This window comes from Pseudopipra pipra, chromosome 4 (assembly GCF_036250125.1).
Source record: "Pseudopipra pipra isolate bDixPip1 chromosome 4, bDixPip1.hap1, whole genome shotgun sequence".
NCBI classification, from domain to species: Eukaryota; Metazoa; Chordata; class Aves; order Passeriformes; family Pipridae; genus Pseudopipra; species Pseudopipra pipra.
Window position 1 is genome coordinate 66,803,255 of NC_087552.1, and position 18,970 is coordinate 66,822,224.

At 38.7% G+C, this 18,970-nt stretch overlaps 1 protein-coding gene across 3 annotated transcripts in view; it reads right to left on the reverse strand.

Moving 5' to 3' along the window:
* Positions 1 to 18,970, reverse strand: part of SH3BP2 (SH3 domain binding protein 2) — a 35,718-nt gene that overhangs the window by 1,944 nt on the left and 14,804 nt on the right. The window contains exons 1-12 of one of the 3 annotated variants that reach the window (XM_064653382.1): positions 14,516 to 16,165; positions 9,503 to 9,642; positions 8,374 to 8,476; positions 6,600 to 6,717; positions 5,930 to 6,000; positions 5,481 to 5,569; positions 4,109 to 4,174; positions 2,973 to 3,561; positions 1,287 to 1,395; positions 884 to 939; positions 374 to 455; positions 65 to 124 (exon numbers count right to left, since the gene is read on the reverse strand). In XM_064653382.1, the coding sequence (XP_064509452.1) occupies positions 65 to 124; positions 374 to 455; positions 884 to 939; positions 1,287 to 1,395; positions 2,973 to 3,561; positions 4,109 to 4,174; positions 5,481 to 5,569; positions 5,930 to 6,000; positions 6,600 to 6,717; positions 8,374 to 8,476; positions 9,503 to 9,642; positions 14,516 to 14,625 (1,593 nt within the window). In that variant the 5' untranslated portion in view covers positions 14,626 to 16,165. Of the gene's footprint in view, positions 1 to 64; positions 125 to 373; positions 456 to 883; positions 940 to 1,286; positions 1,399 to 2,972; positions 3,562 to 4,108; positions 4,175 to 5,480; positions 5,570 to 5,929; positions 6,001 to 6,599; positions 6,718 to 8,373; positions 8,477 to 9,502; positions 9,643 to 14,515; positions 16,166 to 18,970 lie in introns of those variants that run through there. The other 2 variants (XM_064653381.1, XM_064653383.1) reach the window with 2 other exon arrangements.

Genomic DNA, 18,970 nt, shown 5'->3' on the forward strand with positions numbered 1-18,970 from the left:
CCCACATTTTATACACACACAAACATATATAATATACACATGCACACAGAGTGCAGCGACTAACCTTTTCAAAGATTCTGTAGTTTCTCACTTTTCCTGCAGGTTCATCCCATACAACCAATACCTTGAAGAAGAAAAATGCAACATATTCAGTCTATGCAACCAAGCTCTTCTAAGTCAATGTATTATTGAGGAATCAATTAAAATTCAGCCTAAAAAAAAAAGAAATCTCTGACAGGATAGCAATTGTCTCAGATTTTCTTGCTTTAAGAAAAGAGCCCATCTAAATCATTAAGTACTTTGTCATACATAAGATACAATATGTCTCAATCAAGAAGTTTTTTGGGGGGTAGATTCAGCAATTGCAAGTTACCTTTCCAGGCTTAGTAGATGAGTTCCTAATACAGTACAATCCATTTTGCGGTTGTCCTTGTGGGCTATTAGCTTTAAATATCCTAAAAAGAATAAGCAATTACATATATTAGCATTTTATGGCTCAGATAAGTCAAGTGCCTACAGTCCTAAAATTCTTTTTTACAAATCTCTGTATCAGTTGTAATAATTCATAGTAGATCATCACTGAAAGAATGTCACTGTTCTAACATCCAAACCAGCAGTGCAGCACAGAAGATCTGGCTTTCTGGTCTCATCTACTTTCCTGGCAAAACAACCTTCCCCAAATGGAGCAAAATCACGTTGCATTCTCATCTATCAATTGATACATGAGCACTGAACTAACTTCCCTAAGAAGGGATTTCCATATTAAATACTTGTAGTGTGTTTTTAAACACAAGTCGTACCTATCAAAATTATCTTTGGACTACTGCTCAGTACAGGTTTTGGTAGGACTTCCAAGTAACTATTTTAAAAGTCACATTTTTACCTTTCAACTTCGAAGGATTCAGAGGTATTAAGAAATATTGAAGCAGGCAGCCCGACCTGTAAAAAACAGGAAGAAAATAAAATCACTGTAAGTCAATGACAACTCAAAACGTGAGCAACATGTTTTGCAAATAAGTTACAGCCATCACTATCTGAAATTATTAATGGTGATTTAATCAACACTTTATGCTTTTTTCTCCTTTATATCCAGTATTAAAATCCAGAACTTATCAAGGCATTCTCAAAGAGGCTCAAAAAGAAATTAAAAAAAAAAAAAAATTACGCAGCACTGTACTTTCAGGAAGCTATTCTTTTCCTGGAATAATGTATTTAAAACAATTGCCAAAAGTATACATGAGCAAGGAAAAATATTCTTTGAGAATGGATCATCTGTTTAATCTTACTTTTTCATAGTCATCATCAGAGTTATCATCATCAGGTTGGCTTGGCTTGGAGGGTAGTGCTGGTTTTTCAAATGAAAAGCTTCTAAAACTCTGTCCATCTGGTGGTGATCTCCTGGAAGAAACAGAACGAAAACTGAAGGATATGTCATCAGGAAAACAGAACAAATTTACACAAAACACTGAAGGGATAGTAAAACTAGAACAGAAATTTCAGTTTAGCCCCCAGATCATAGAACGGTTTGGGTTGGAAGGGGAACTTAAGGATCATCTCATTCTGACCCCCCTTCCACTCAACCAGGTTGCTCAGAGCCCCATCCAACCCGACCTTGAACACTTCCATGCTCCAAAACTTATCTGGACAACCTCTTCCAACAGCTCACCACCCTCACAGTAAAAAAATTAATTGCTAATATCTAATCTAAACTTACACCTTCCCTCTTTCAGTTTAAAGCCCTACCCCCTTGTCCTATCACTACATGCCCTTGTGAAAAATCCCTCTCCAGCTCTCTTGTAGCCCCTTTAGGTACTGGAAGGTGCTGGAAGGTCTCCCTGGAGCCTCCTCTTCTCCAGGCTGAACAACCCCAACTCCCCCAAGCCTGTCTTCACAGGAGAGGTGCTCCAGCCCTCCAATCAACTTAGTGGCCTCCTCTGGACCACTTTCAACAGGCCAACACACCTTTCTTGTGATGGGGGCCCCAGAGCTGGAAGGCAAAATAATTTGAGTAATCATAGATTAATTTAGGTATGAAGAGACCTCTAGAGGTCATTTAGTCCAAGCTCCTGCACAAAAGAGGTGCAACCAGATCAGTTAGCTCAGGAAGCTATAACCAATCAAGTTTTGAGTATCTCCAAGGATGGAGATTCCACAGCTACCTGGTTCTGGTGTTTCACCATCCACATGGTAAAAAGTTTTTCCTAATACCTACCTGTAATTTCCCAAATTGTGACTTCTGCCTGTTGCCTCTAATCCCAAAACACTGCAGACCTAGGAGGTCTTGCTCTGTCTTGCCATACCCACCCACTAAGTAGTAGCAGGTACCAGTCATCTCTCATTGGTCTTCCTAAAGGTTGAATGAATCCAGTTCTCTCAGCCTCTCCTCACTCATATGCTATAGCCCAAATATCTTGGTGGCCTGACATGGGACTCACTCCAGTCTGTCAGTGTCTTCCTTGTATTTTGTCTTTAAAGAGTGTATTATTTGTTCTTCAGAGCTGCTGAATGATCCCATGGACAAAAATATTTTCATCTGATTCACCACCATAACTAGTTCCACATCCCTTACTGAAGTTGATCTTAATATAAAATGGAACACATTTCCTATCACCACAGAAGCCTAAAATTGTTTCTGTAGTTCCTTGAGGTTCTGACATAAAGTCTTCTTATTCACTGCAATCAAAGGCTATTAAGGCTTTGAGAGTCACCTGAAAACAAATGAACTATAAAATTTTGGTATAATTATTTTTTTTGGTTTATCTACTATTTCTTTCTGAACTATTTCTGAAACTAAATTCATTACAGAATTTTCAAATAACAAACACAGGCAATAAAAGCACAACACTGAGGAATAGAGGGATGGTGCAGGGAAGAGAAACAGGTATCACTATGAATCTGAGAAATATGTCTGTCTACTAGTTAACTAATACACAATGGAAAAACATAATAGTGCATTGTGTTTTCACACTTACTGTAACTGGGGACATGAAGACTTCTCTGCTCTAGGCTTGATTCCAGGGGGCTGGTGGCTTGGCACAGGTGGCTTTGGGAGCACTGGTGGCACAAACAGTCCAGGTTTACCATGTTCTCTTGGCACTTTCAGCTCCACTGGTTTTTCAGTGAGCTGTGACAGCTTGGGTTTATTGGCTGGTAGTGGAGGAGGAGTTCGCTGTGAAAGGTTTAAATTTTTTAGCTTCTCACATCCTTCTGGAAGAGGAAGAACTTGGGCTGGAGGCAGAGGGTCTGGAGGCAATGGGTGAGATTCTTTGACACACACAGGCTTCTTGAAAACAGGCAAAGGGGGCACAGGGGGCAACTGTTCACTTAGTCTCCGGCTGGAGGACTGAACCTTTAGATTAGGTTCAGCTCGGCACTGCAACTGCGGCTCTCTCGTGGTTACAGGATCCTCTAGTTTGATATCAGGTAAGCTCCTCTTAGGAGGTGGTGGTGGTGCTGGTGCTGTAGGTTTGCCAGCATAGGAATTTGCCCTTGCTTCTGGGTAGGCAGCTTTTCTGACATGAGGAACGGGTGGAGGTGGGTATGCTGGGGGCAGCACCATATCTGCAGAAAGAAGACATCCAAAAGCATGACACTCTGAGGGGAAATACAGTATGTCAACAAACAACACTTTTCACATTAATTTTCCATGTGATTTATGGTATTTCACTGGCATCTGGTCTGACAGTACCCAAAAGGCTGGATAAGCATTTAACTTTCAGCATAGTTCTTCATGTTATAGGCAGTAAACTCCTGCTATTTTTATTCAGGCATGGCTTGTGATGACTTAGCAAAGGCTTTTCTCTTTGCTAAAAATAAAGAAAAAACAGACTACATTAAAAGCATTAGTCCTGCTCCAGACTGATGGCCAGATGGAGGTCATCCAGGGCAGGAGGCCTGCAAGCATGTTCTACTTTCTGTAAGTGGTTACTGCTGTTACTATAAACTTCTGACCCTAAATACCTCTCAAGATTAGATACGCGTGCATTACTTCAGTTATTTTACCACTTGCAATGTTTTAGTTATGACCAAAGCAAAATAACCTGGCATTCCATGTGAATATTGCCTTCACTGGAGGCCTTTCATAAAGGGAATCAAAGAAATCACATACCATCTTTCACTATGTCACAAGTATCTGGCTGCAAGTAGGACTCATCCTCTTCCTCCTGGTCGTAATCTGCAGATAAAAATAAGTGTGTGAGACTCTGATAAGTAGTCCTGGAACCAAGAAAGAGTATCAACTACTTAGGGCTCTTTAATAAACAAATATTTTTTCAGCATTTTTTTTAAAGAGGTAAAAAAAACAATTAATAATTTTGGCCCACCTCTCTGCTATCTAGAATAGGTGTTTCCTGAAATTTTAATGTCAATTAAGAAAGCCATCACTTACAACAGGGGGAGATGAAGTACACTAAATACGAAATTTTTTCCCAACTTTTAAGTTAAAAAGTCTAGTGCTATAGCCTTCCTGAGAAAAATTCTAATCAGTTGCAGAGACACAACTGCATGGATGCATTGGCAAAACCACTTGGAAAAAATATAATCCCCAAAACTTAACCCTAACACAGAAACATTTATGATTTTGCAATATGGAAGCCTAAGCAAGCCTAGTGATCTGCAATTAACTCTGTGCCTTGCTCTGGCAACAAAAAAAAATGCACCACAACAAATGGCTTAAGTGGTTTCAATGTTGCCTCTAATTGTAAATCAGAATAATCAAGACAAGAAAAACATGTTACTTCTAGGCATACTTTCTTATTGATTATAAGAGGAGTCTCAAAAACAGTATGAGAGGAATGCACTAAAAAGAGAAAAACGTAAGAATAGAAGAACTGATTTTTATCAGATAATTTTCCTAATTTAAACTCCTACTAGGCCTCTTACCATAATTCATCTTGCACACAAACCTTCCCTCCCATAAACACAGAAGGACTAAACTACAATCCCACATGAAATGCTGATGAGTTGGTTTTCCTCTGCTTTGCAGCAATTGAACCGGATTTCCTAACAAGACTCAGTCCTGCCTTTTTGTCTTAGTCAAGAAAAATAGTCAGGAATTTCCCTTCAGGAAATGAGAGTACTCACTCCCATCAACCCTGCCCTTAGAAATCTGAAAGGGAAGATGAGAAAAGGCCTAGTAAAGGATTTCTGTTGAACCCTGAGGCAAGGTTTCTCATATTGGATTTTACTAATATATTTCTTGACTAGAAGTCAGTTGCTGAAATATGTTGTGAGTGCCTTCCAGACAGGCTCTCTGTCATGTCCTCACTTCTAACTAACCTCCTTGAAAGATCTGAATTTCTTTATTTTCACTAACAGAATATCTGCTTCTGATTTAAAACTACAACAGCTATACACCTTGTAAAAAAAACCAGTTGCAAAATGGAACAGTTTGCTTAAGTTACGGGAATAATTCCTGCAGAATCCAGAAGACATAAAGAAACAAATAAAGAAGTCTTATTTATCAGTGTCTGATTTGTCACCTTCATTATCTGCTGAATGATGAGAATACTTGATATCAATGGGACGTTCTACTGAGCCATAGAAACTGTCTGCATCGGAACCAGAGTCACTGCAAAAAAAAAAAGACAGAGTATCTTCTGTTTAGCAGGGTTCTAGCACTGGAAAAGAATGTTGGAAAAGCAGAAGCCATCTGTTCCTATTTCCCCAATTAACAGTCTTATATGTTGCCGCTGTCTTTTAAAAAGATTGTATTACACAAAGCTGACATTTAAAGTTCTCTTAGTAAAAAGATTTATTTTTGTCTTGGTGTTCTTTAAAGTATGAATTAGGAAGGGCCTTCTTTCTTGGGTCTTACTGCACCTGTTCTTATTCAACAGCAAGTTACTTGTAGGTGCGAAAAGCCTAAAGCACCACTGTCAAGAGCTAGTGCAAAAGTGATAAAAACCTAATAAAGATTAAGGGCTTATACCTGAATTCTGTTATTGTTTCTTTCTTCTCATGGTAGTGATCAATTTCTCTCCTCAAGGACAGCATCCAATTCTAAACAAAAATAAAAATACATGATTCAACACAACCATCTTCAAATCGTTAAACACAGATGTATCTGTCCTCTGTAAGAACAGAGCAGCTGTGCAGGGAACACACACTGAAGTAGTATATATCCATGACTTTATATTGAAAGGACTCAGTCAAATGTTTTGACTGCCTAAAATGTTGTAAGAACATACTGAAATATTAAATTTTCAGTTTTCAAGTTTCAAGCTGTTATTTCCAAAACCAGGTACCTATTTGTAGTAAGTTTATGGGCAAGAGATTTAACTGAACAGTTTTCATACTTTATCAAAGGTTTAAACATATAAATATTTGTTCCTTGGCTAAAAATAAATATGAAATATTTATGGAATATGGAGAAACATATGCTATCTAGTATGACACTTACAGCCATTCCCTAAATTACAAGTTGAACTAACACCAACTTAGTAGTTAAAACTTCAGACATGATTTTCAGAGGAGTCCAAAGAACTAGGTATACAAATTTCAGCGACAGCTGCATTTCCAGTTCATTTAGATTTTAGGGAAGTCCAAGATTTGCTTTCCACTTCAAGGAAAATTATATTGTGAAAGAAGAAGAAAGTTACCTTTCTTTCATCTTCAGAAGAAGCTGAAAAAAACCACGTCCTGTGCTTCTTGCTTATGTGAACCAACTTGAAAGGAAACACATTACTTGATGTTGTCTCCTCAGCTGCCCGCATAACCCTGAGAAACACAACGACCGATACAGAAACACCTTAATCTATAAAGTTAATGCTGCTGAGCGAGTCAGAAAGCTCTGACAGAAAGCAGTTACACTGGCCAGTTTGGCCTGATGAAAAATAACCCCCAAGCCCAGGAAAACACCACAGAAATCCCCATATGTGCATTGGTAGTACTTCTCCATTTAAGTGGCAGAAAGGACAATGCAAGAGCTCTGACAGGAGGAAGAGCACTCATTCAACCGCCAGCCAGAATGATGAACGGATGCTTTGACGTGTTCAAGAGTTTTAGTGAACTGCATTAATTCACAAGTGTCACACACAGTAAGAAGTATTTAGGGTGCTTGTGGTCCTTCTTTCAGAAAGGCACTATTTCAGAGGACAAATCAAAACATACGCTTCCCATGAAAAAAGGAAAATTAGGAAAACTAATATTAAAAGTTAACTTAATTTTGTCACTTTTCCCTCATAAACACTTTCTTGCACTTTTTTTACTATTTTAAAACAAGCATAACTCAACTTCTTTCTTTTTTTGTGTGTATACAGAATTTCCTCATTTGAGATTCCTCTGGGAAAAAAAAAATAAAAACCCCTTCATGCAACTACCCAGTTGAATAATTCTTTCATTTCAAATTCTTTTTCAATAATGTTTCCCTCTGGGCATAATACTGAGGCCTGGTCCCTATTCCAACCAAGGTCTCCACGAGGTTGCTAGAGTGCAGATATATAAAAAGCAATAACACAGTCTCTAGTATTTACAAATTCCGTGGTGTTTTTCATATTAATGTGGATTACAAGAGTTAGTGTCACAACCACATTACACCATGGGTTTCTTCTACAAATTAATCTTGAGTTTTTAATTAGCTACAATGTTTACAAGTGCATTCCCCTAAAATATGCCACTGTTGTGCTCAGTTAGAAAAGCTGTCATAGTCTAAGAAAAGATAATTCCTTATTCCAGAAGTCTGAGAACATTATACAGTACAATAATAACATATGCAAAACCAACAAAATTGCACTGATATTTCTCTACATTCCCTCTCTCATTAAACCTTTCTTAGCAATTTCCTAAGGTTGGATTGGACTTCCATTAGTAGGCCTTGTAGGTCTGCTGCACTCAGACTCTGACAGGACTGGCTAACCTGAAAGCCATATATTTTCATCTTCAACTTGCAAAGCAAATATTAAGATTTAAAACGTAGCAAAACGACTAAGACATCCTGCATGTGCGTTCTCTTATTTATCACTCTGTAGTTCAAACAGTTTTGACACTAGAGTTGCTGAATCAGTAACTCCATAAATTTTCCTTTCTGATTCCTTTCTAGTTTTGTGATGATCATCGAAATCCCTACAGAACAAAGATCATTTGTCTGAAAGAATCCACATCTATCTGCACAAGCATTAAGTCAATAACAAGAGTAAGCCCATTGCAATTCATACAGCTTTACTGGTCAAATTACAGAACATGAAGGCTACCCACTTGCCAAGCACTGGAAATGTCATATACACAATTTGAAAGGAATACTTCTCTTGGAATCCAAGATAAATGCTTAACCCAAAGAACAGATGTAGCTGTGTTTGACTTAGTTGGAAATTAAGCCCATAGTCTCTTGCATTAACTACAAGGAGTTCGGGTGTTAAACAAGTTTTTGGCACTCACCTGTTGTAACCTTTCAAAGAAAAGGCACCCTGGGGAGATGCAGATGTGCTGCTTTTAAAATAGTAGATACATCCCTCGTGGATAATCACAAATCTCAATGGCCCTGAAGAGATAAAAAGTGAACAAAACATGAATCCAAGGGCAGTACAATAACTAGATCTTGGGTAAAATTATTGCTTAAGATTCTAGTAACCTTATTAATCATTATAAATGAGCACGAACTAGTTAAGGGACAGCTTGCTGATGATCAATCACATGGTAAAGCTGTCTATTCACAGAGTTTCAGGAGCATTTGATTCCCTCTTTTGAGAGGCAGCTGATCTGAAAACTTCAAAAGCAGCCTCAGAGACTGCAGGTCTGACCTCCACCTGTGCTCCTTTACTAGCAGGATAAACAATAGGGGGAAGGTAGCTACAGGCTACAAATACTTATTTACATCCATCCCAAAAACATGATGGTATCTCTTCTTTCACCTTAAGTACATAATGCTGCCAATAAAATGATGTTCTATTTTCTTTTTTGAAAGGGGCCAAGACTCCTTCCTATATCAAAGGCAGTAATCTTTGTCCTTAACTATATATGTATAGCTTCAATATAAACAGGAATAGCATATGAATAGCACACAAATAAAGCCAAAACCTGAAGTTTTCTCCATGTAAACAGACTCTGATTTCAAAAGAAATTACTGGTTTTAAGTGCAGCCCAATGTTGGCAGTGAGAAAATTTCCATTTCACAACAGCAACAGGAGTTGGGATATTTTTCCAGTACAGATTAACCAACTGGAAAAAAAAAGCTGAGTACTAATTTCTTTTAGAAAAGAGTATTTGAAATTGATACTTATCCTAGGAATCTGTCTTGAAAAATCTTACTTGTGAAGGACTTGACAAGAAATTTAAACAAGCAAAATAAATGACAACATTTGTTATTTAAGATTTACAGTTCCAAAACAATTAAAGGAGAAATCTTTCAGTAGGGGTCTTTCATACATATATTCAGGTAAAACTGTATTCCAGTACAAAGTAAGTGGAAGAACAGCTTCAATAAAGAGTCTGCTAACATGATATGTGTTAGAGGCCCCAGAGGCAAGCATTTAAAACACCTAATTTAGTTAATACTCATTCGACTTACACTTCAAGATCTGCAGCTGGGTGCCTCCTTTTTTATGAAGATACCCCGATTTGGTCACTCCTCCAGGCATTGTCAGAAGGTTTTGTGCTCCAATTGCCTTCATTGGGACTGGCCAGACCTGCTCCTGCGAGGCCATCATTCTGCAATTTTGAATAGTTAAAAGCAGTTTAAAACTTCTATTTTACTTTAAAGAGTGAGTACTGAGAAACAAAGCTTGTTTCCTTAAACAAGCTTTCCAAACAACTAACGTGGTTCAGCACTCAAGAATGTAGCACAGACGGGTGTTCAAAGATTCCAGGAACCTCGCAATGTATAAAAAACTGTGGTGCAAAAAGTCCCGATTTATTTTTGTACAGCTCTCAGGAGTGACTGACAGTAGTTGAAAAAATGGAAGAGTGCTTAGTAAACGTTATTTAAGTATTTCTGTGTTAAAAACGCTCCAGATAACACTGCCAGACTTAATCAGGCAGGTGACTAGAAAGAAAATTGGTTTCTTCTCCCAGTGCTACACCACACATGTAAATACAATGTCATTTTCTGTACAATGAGGGACTCAAGCCCAAGTTTAATAACTGAAGTATCTAATACTACCTACTCCTGATATTTACATGTTTTATTCTGAATGAAAAGATTAGTATATAATCTCATACCAGATATTATATGCCACAATGTCCTGTGCAAATGAAGTTCATCTCAGATTGCTGCAGGCTTCCATTTAATTTATATACCAATCATTAATGCCATGCTCCAAGCTCCTTTGCAGTTACCACTCTTTCTGCTGTCATCTTAAACCAAAAAGATTAGTTTCTTAGGTAGCAGCTTTTTCTGATATATAACTATGAGCCCTCTCTTTCTTCAAATGGTGACAGAACTAGGCTAAAAATCCTACTGGGTAATAGAGAAAAGAAATCATGCATGGACTGAATGGGAATTTTGACCTAGACATAAAAGGGTCTTTTATCCTCAGGTGTAGGGCTAGAGACCTTTGCTGGTAAAAGGCAAACTAATGAAGTTCCAGTTAATTAATTTCTGATCAAGGAATGATGGTTTAGAACTGATAAGCTTTCAGTGGAGGACTGAAATCTAACGGATCTTGTTTGCTTCTCCTTTACCCAAAAAGGACAGTAAGGGAGGTCAACAGTGAGGCTCAGCACAGAATCCAAGAGCCTCAGCACAACGCCCTGCCCAAGCACTTTTCCCTCCAGCCTAAGATGGCAACTGAAGTTCCTATACTGAAAAGAACAAGGAAGTGTTGCAGTTTTTTTGAGGGATTAAGTGCAACAGCAGAGCACACATCCATTGAATATGTGTTAGAGAAACGCACGTCAACGGATCTTTAGGTGGATCAGCATAGGATTCAGATCTAACTGCTTGCCCTTGCTGGTGATGTGTGTGTGGGAAAGGGTAGAAGTTCCTAGTAATTTCTACCAGGAGAATTTAAACTAAACTAAATTCTTCAGGCAGCCTAAAAAACTTAATCACAAAAATTAGGTTTTGGTGCCCAGTGCTATGAAGCAGGCACAACCAGAGGAGGCAGGACCCAAGGCCCTAGAAAGGCTTTCACAGCAGACACATTAAGGCATCATGGTTTCCAAATTTTCCCCCATGACTTTCCTCCTCACCAAAAGCTAAGTTACTTTTGTTGTATTCAGCTGTATCCTTCCTTCTGCTGCTTCCTCCGTGTTCTTATTAAATGACTGAGATCTTTCCAAGCTGAGTTGTTCCTTCCTCTTCCTCCCCCACAGTGAAATGTCTAGCACCAGCAATGTATTAACAGGTCCGAGAAGGGGCTACTCACATACTTAAAGCTTTTAAGAATAGTAGTAAAACAAAGAATAGCAGCATAAGGTAACACCCCCCCCAGCAAATCCTTCAAATTGTTACTCCACATCTTGCAGAAAAGTCTAAGTGAGGGAAATGGAGAGTGTTACCCAGCTGGCTGCTGACACCACAGTACTGCTAAGAGTAATTTCCTTGAAATAAGGAATGCAAAGGGAAGTCCTAGGCCAAATTCTTCTTTTAAGATGTGCTCATCAACATTCAAACATTAAAAATTAATTTATGATTATTTCAGTCTGTTTCTAGTTCTGTTCAGAGAAAAGATTAAGTGAAAGTGGAATCTTTTCATTCAGATAAATACACTCTGATGCCATTTTTCTTGAACTAACTCTAACTTTAGTCTCAATGCCATCCAACAGTTTCAAGTTCATCATGGTTCTTGAAATCCTGTGTGCCTTTACTACAAAGACCAGAACAAGAAAGGACTTAAGTACATAGAGTATGGTGTAAAACTGCTTCAGTGTACTTAGGTTAAAAAGCTATCAGAAGAGGCAGAGTTAAATGTTTCAGAGAGGTTACCCAAAACAACCAGTAAGCTGAAATTTCTAGGAAGCCAAAGTCAAACACCGGGAACAAGTGTGTGACACCCTAGGTAAATACGGAAAACAGAAATATTTGTCTAGGTCATGCTGGCCTTCTGTACAGGAGTACACCAGTCAGACTACTCACTAAAGCATGCCTGGATAGACATTTTCTTCCCCACCTGAAAAGCCAGAATTTCAGGCAGACAGGAAAAAAAATAAAAATAAAAATAAAAAATAAAATAAATCACAGAAGCAGAGGAGCAAGCAGAGGGGAAAAAAAAATAAAGCCACTTCTACAGTGTGATGACTACAGGATTTAACTGAGGGGAAAGGACAGCAGAGTATCAGGTTCTGCTTCCTCTATCTACATTCATTTCTTTCTTCTGACTACTTACAATAAAACAGTCCTGAGAATAGAGAGCAAAACTTAGAACTTCTCCAATCCAGCTAACTGAATAAAAGGAGACATGGCTGAACTCCATGCAACCAAGTACACATTACTTGAGCTAAAGAGCCCACCTAATACACCAGGCTTTTCAAGAGATTTAGAAGCTGCTAAGCCTATTATCTGGATTTCATTGTGGCTTATAGCACTCCCCATCATATCTTTAGCTCCTCAAGCACTTTCATTTGCTGGCACACTGCAGACACCTTAGGGAGGACTTTCGTATTCGGAGTTGAAATCTTTGAGTTAGGCTTCTAAAATCCATTTAAGTACTTGAAATCTAGTCCCAGGCAGATTTTTCTTCTTTTCTTGACTGCAGAAAACAACTCTGTAAGGACGGATGACGCTGTTTTGCATCATGCTGCTGGGAGAAAGCTGTCAAAACTATATCACTTCAGGATCTTCATTGCAGGGGTGGGAGAGAGGAAGGAAAAATGGAAGCTCTTAAAGATTTAGCATCTACAGTCTTTAGCTCACTGAATCGGTTCCTTCTGTTCTTGATATTCCTCTTATAATTTTTTAAATACATTACCTGATGAACAGATAAATGTTGCATTACCAGGTATGCACAATAGCAAGCACTGAAGTCACTGCAGAGCCTGTTAACTTTGGCATCATTGAGAATAGAAAGATATTTCCAAGTTGTTTCTGATGCAGTTATATTCTTGCACTACAAGCCAAAGATCCCAGCACACATTTTCACTCCTGGTGCATAAGCAGAGTCTCTTCCATGGAGCTGACAAGGAAGTTACCAGGAAGGGCCCACAATGTGCAACTAGAGCTAAGACAAAGCTGTCTCTGACAGTGGTCCTCTGCTACAAACAAAAGGCAACATCACCCATGCAGTATTCGGTTGAAAGCTTCTAGTAAATAGCCACACACATTATTCTTCTTCCCACTCACCTAGGAACCAGATGCATTCACATCTGTGAGGCAATTTTAACATATCCTCTCAGTTAGAATAGCGAGATTGGAGGATAGGGCATAATTTTACAGGCTAAAAGTCCTTCCATGAGTAAAAGTAAAATTCTGCCACATTAAAATCTGGATTACATTATAGAAGAGCACTTATCCCTCTTGGCCTTAAGAGCTATTGGCATTTAGCCCAATTAAAGCAAATACAAGCTGATTCAATTAAGGATTGCATCTGGAAAAGCCACAAGTCCTCAGTTCTTGCTTAACTTCAGCAGAACACATGGCAGATATGATCATCTCCACATCTTGCAGTATATAGGCGTGAAAAAAACATTACCCTCATCTCTGAAACTACAGCTGCCAAAAGCTGTATTAAAAGTTCTCACTTGTTATAATAATATTTATGGTCTGTCCTGGAGCCCAGTTTGGTCATGCTGGAAAAAATAAAAAGCAGCCTCCAAAGCTGCTTTAAACCTGAAGTTTTAACAACTACCTCTATACCAGTTGTGTCTGAGAACTTTTAAAACTCTGTAGTATCTCATAACCCCTAGTCTATAAATTCTGTTTTGAAAGTAAAACCTAACAAAGCCAGATGCTAGTTTCCTTCTGAATATATAACTTACATACAACATGACATATATAACCCATAATTTATAGAGCTGAATGTATTCCTCCTATTATGCAGAGGGAGACTGAAGTCTCCACAAAATGCTTTACCAAAACCGAGGCAGCATTGCATACTGCAAAACCGTAAAATGAAAGCTTCCCCTAAGTGCTCTCATCGATTCTGAGCAAAAATGAGTTCTCTGATTCAACCACCTAAACATTTACCAGCTGTTCCCAAAGCTGCTTTCTGCAGAATTTTCAAGTCTCTTGTCCACTTATTCTCCAGTACTTCTGAAATACTCTTCCATATCTCTCCAAGTTTTTTGGCTACACATTCCATTTCTTAATACTTAACAGCCCCTTTCACAATAGTTTCTCAGAAAGATTAATAGCACAGTACAAACACTGTGAAGTCAAATAAATCTTACAAGACAAAGGGAACAGAGAACTAAGCCTGACTGAGATACACTGTTTTAAGTAAGTTTACTCTGTTTAACTTGCTTCAACTTGCTTTTGTTTTCTAGCGAAAGTTTTCAACCAACACCCTCCAATTATTTATCCTTTAATTTTCTGCATGATTTAAAAGTATTTTATCCCAGAGACCATATTCTACTCTTAGTTGTAGCCTGCTCTCTACCTTAAAGAGAAAAGATGACAGAAATACAAGCCACAGAAAGCACTAACCTGGTGACCTTGCCCGATCGACACATAGTTTTCCTGCTGGCAGTTTCACCGAATGATTGTTTCCTTTGTGATGACAAAGCCATTAATAACTTGTGACCCCTCTCAGGCATGACAGGAACATCCCTGCGCTTCACCCTGCCGTGGGTACTGCCGGGCTGAACGTGCCGGCGAAGCTGCCGTACAGTCCACACAAAAGGGAAAGAAACCCTGCCCCAACCGCTTGTGCATCTGCACTGAGCTGTGGCCAAAAGTGACGCCGAGGCAATGACTTGTTTCCTTTGCTACTTCCTGTTTCCCCCAGTGTCAGTGGGCAGCACTATCTTTGTCAGATTTCCCGGCTTCCCAAAGAGGTTATAAATCAATTCCTGCATACCTCAGACCTCTGCCAGACATCGAGCTAGAAAGCAGAGGGGATTTTCCAGCGCTCACTTTCTTCCTACTCACCTTTCAATCAACCCCTTTCCTATGGGAGAAAAAGAAACTCGTCCTCTTTTCTTACAGGGTTCTCAGGCTCTCACAACGGCAGAGGCACAGGACAGAAACGCTGCCTGTGCTTCTGAAGAGCTTGTGCCTCAGGTACCTGCACTGCACCACGGAACTGTGACGAGTATTTCATGTTTTCTCCCCCATAGCTGGAGCTTGTTCTTTCCCTCTTCAACCCAAGAAAAATCAAAACAGTCATTTTGAAAGACTTTGAGGCATAGATGTGCTTTAGAGCAAGTCTTGCCCATACATTGCCACAAAAGACAATAAAATTCAAATTCCAGAGGCTCACAAAGCACAATTCTACAGGATGAATATCACCAACTGATGATAAATAAATGTCATTGTTTTTACACTTATTTTCATATGGAGTTCTAAAAAGGATTCAAGTGTTTCACTGATTTGTCTGGAATTAAACAACATCATAGGCGAGAAAGTTCAAATAAGACAAAACCAACTAGCAAGTTTCTGAATGATGGACAAGTGTAAGCACGTTAAGCAAAGTTTACTTCGTGTATTTTTAGGGAAATGGATGTGAATCTGTATCCTAAAATAGAAGGAAGAAGAAGTCTCTATACAACATCATCTCTTTCCGTAAACTACCCAACAGTCAAAGCACAAAAGAAAATAACATTTCAGGTACTGGTCATGGCTGTATCAGCTAGAAAAGCAGTTCTCTCACCACAGGGCATCCATCTGCATTCCTTCCACAGCCATGCTCTATAGGAAGGGGAAGCCTTATTTGCTGCAATATCAGTTACCCCCTTAGACTTTAATTATTAACACACACTGCTTTAAAGTATTTTTTCCTCTCTAAGTTCTCTATCTAAGCATACTCTTCTAGGCTTGCATTAGCATCTTTGAAAGCTTTATCTCTGCCTCAGTAATAAAACTACAATCAAAATTACAGCATTTGAGTGTATGTAACACTGGAAAAAAAAAACTTCAGTTCCTCTTTCCCTGTTCTGGTGTGACACACCTAAGTCTTGGATCTTCCCTCCAAACTCTACAACTTATAGTACCATGCTCTTTGGCCTCAATAAATTAAGTCTCCTTTATCCAACACATGTTCCTGAAATACTGCTTTTCCACTCTAACCTTTCTGATGCTGTCCCCTTCCTTTCCTCATTTCAGCACTCAAATGCGGCAGGACTTTTCATTTCAAGTTCCAAGATCCCATTTTGACTTCTCTGGTGATTTCCAACACTATCAAGATGGTCCCAGAGTCAAAATAGAAACCATTTCACATACACAGGCCGATGTTCCACCAAGGGACAGCACAAATTTAGATGCTTTACAGTTTCGGCAGAATGAAAATTTAGCTTAATTTCTAGACCAAACATTCATCAGAAGGATTGCATTTCAAAATTGCAAACAAGAAGCCTGAAGAGACATGAAAGCTTTATGGATTTGATTGATACATCTGTCAGAGAAGTGAAAGAGTATTAAATATATCCTTCACAGAGCAAAATTTTGTTATGCATGGACCTTTGGTATATGGTTTTCAGACCACTAACCTTCATTTGTCCCCACAAAAATTAGTCATGAGGAGCAGCCTTGCACCAAGCTAGCCTAGGGAGAATTCCACTCCAAAGGGTTGCTTCATTTCTTTAACATTATAAGACATCACTCAGATAGCCTTAAAAGGAACAACCAAAGCATCTGGAACCAATATTTGGATTTCAATCCAGCAGGGCCACTGTCCCAGGAAGTCAGCCAATCCTCTCTGCCATTGTTAGGAACAGCTCTTGCTGGCAGAAGAAAGCAATCCTACTTATCATTAGTTAATGGAACACAAGAGCAGTAAAATACCGGTATAAATTCACCAGTCTCACTGCAGGGCTGAGCTGTCTCTGCAGCAAGAGCTTCCTCTTGCTGACAAATTTACAGGAAACTGCAAGAATGGACTGCAAATAAAAGCAGCCCAGGAAGAGCACAGCAACAGGCGAGGCAGGGAAATGAAAAAAAGCAACAAAAAAAATTAAAAGAGCATGAAAACCACTTTCTTTCAGCTGCAGCAAGAGGTCAGCTCAGTAGTCATGTTCCACTGAAAATAATGTAAGGTTCACACATTATATATTTCCATAAAAGCCTACAGTATAGGAAGGCATTAAGGAAGGTCACATTCTGTTAATCCTTCACTGACTTTAACAAGCTTGGATCAGGAGTAGATTATTAGAAGTCTTATTATTTTATTAATTCTATCAAAGTAGTTTAGTCCAAAATAGATCACAGGGGAAACATCCACTGTATTGAGAGATGATATATTTGTCAACTGTATGCTTCACAACTGCAGATTGGAAAGGAGCAAGTGCAAATCACTCACCTGAATCCTTCATCTACTAAGTAAGGCAATCTTGTGAAAATGCAAATTACTACGCATCAGAATTACTTCTGCTGGGTGAACTGCAGCATTATCATATAAAAAAAATAGATCTGCAACAAAGGGCAGAAATGAGGCCAAAATTTCCAAGAATCCTCTTTCAATGCCAAAAGAATTCCTATTCCTTAAAATTCAACTATCATTCCTTCCTTCAGTTTACTTCAGAAGAGCTGAAGAAGTCCTAATATTTCTACTTCTTTATTATGTGTAGTGAAAAAGTAGCTGAAGTCTTGACAATATATATTCAATCTAAACCCAAGAAACAATTCAGATCAAAAAGCTTCCAAATTGCTACTTATACCCCTCTGGCTCTTGAACTCTGAACATCCGTAGACATATCGCTGGCTTGGAACTTCAAAATAAGCCCAGCAGCAGTGGTCTGCAATAAATAAGCCATACCTCAGAGAAAGAGCCTATCAATGTTAAAATAAAGTCAGAACTTTTCGTGATTGTGTCACCAAAGAGCTTGGCACACGCCCCAGAAGATGATATCACAACATTGATTTCGGGATATGGTTCATGTTCAGTTTGTCAAACGCCTGTAAAACAATGTACAGGCACAAAGTATTTGCAGTATATGCATAGTTTCTAAAAAAGCAAATTAGACCGTATAGCTGGAAGACAAGAACCTTCTGCAAACTCAGAATAAGAACATTATAATTTAACAGATTCTCTTATATCAGCTAACCTTGAAAAATACGGCAAGATTTTATAATAATATATTGTAGGGTCCCTCACTACTAGAAAGATATTGAGATCCTGGAGCATGTCCAGAGAAGGACAATGAGGCTGGAGCAAAAGTCCTATGAGGAGGGAGCTGGGATTGTTTAGCTTGGAGCAAAGGAGGCTCAGGGGGAACCTTATCACCCTCTGCAACTATCTGACAGGAGGCTGTAGCCAGGTGGGGGTCAGTCTCTTCTACCTGGTAACAAGTGATAGGACAAGAGGAAATGGCCTCAAGTTGCACCAGAGGAGGTTTAGATTGTATATTAGAAAAAGTTTCCTCACAGAAAGGGTTATCAGGCATTGGAACAGGCTGCACAGGAAAGGGGAGTCATCATCCCTGAAGGTATTTAACTACATGTAGATGTGACACTTGAGGACATGGGTTAGTGGTGAACACAGTGTTGGTGCAAGGTTGACATTGGACTTGATGATCTTAGAGGTCTTTTCCAAATGGAATAGTTCTACAAAACAAGGATTGAATTAAAATCAGTACAGTTATTTCAGCATAATTTTCTATGTTGGCAATTTTTTTATGTATAGTTTTTCAAGTTAAGTTTAAAGGATTTCTACTGAATCAAAAGGCCCCCCCCGCAACTGTAAAGGAGCTTTCACCCAGCAAGGTAACTGGGTCAAGTCTATGCCAGTCAGACCACACCTGTAAAATCTGGTACAAGTAACACTTAAAGTAGAATGCAAGTTTTTAAAGTATTTTGCTGCTTTTTTTCCTTTTTTTTTTTTTTGTGTTTTTGGATTTCTTGGTTGGGTGGGTTTTTTTGAGTGCTTTTTATTTTTAAAAATAAATTCAGTCACATTACCAAGACTCTACTTTCATTTACTATTCAAATTAGATGGACACATTCATT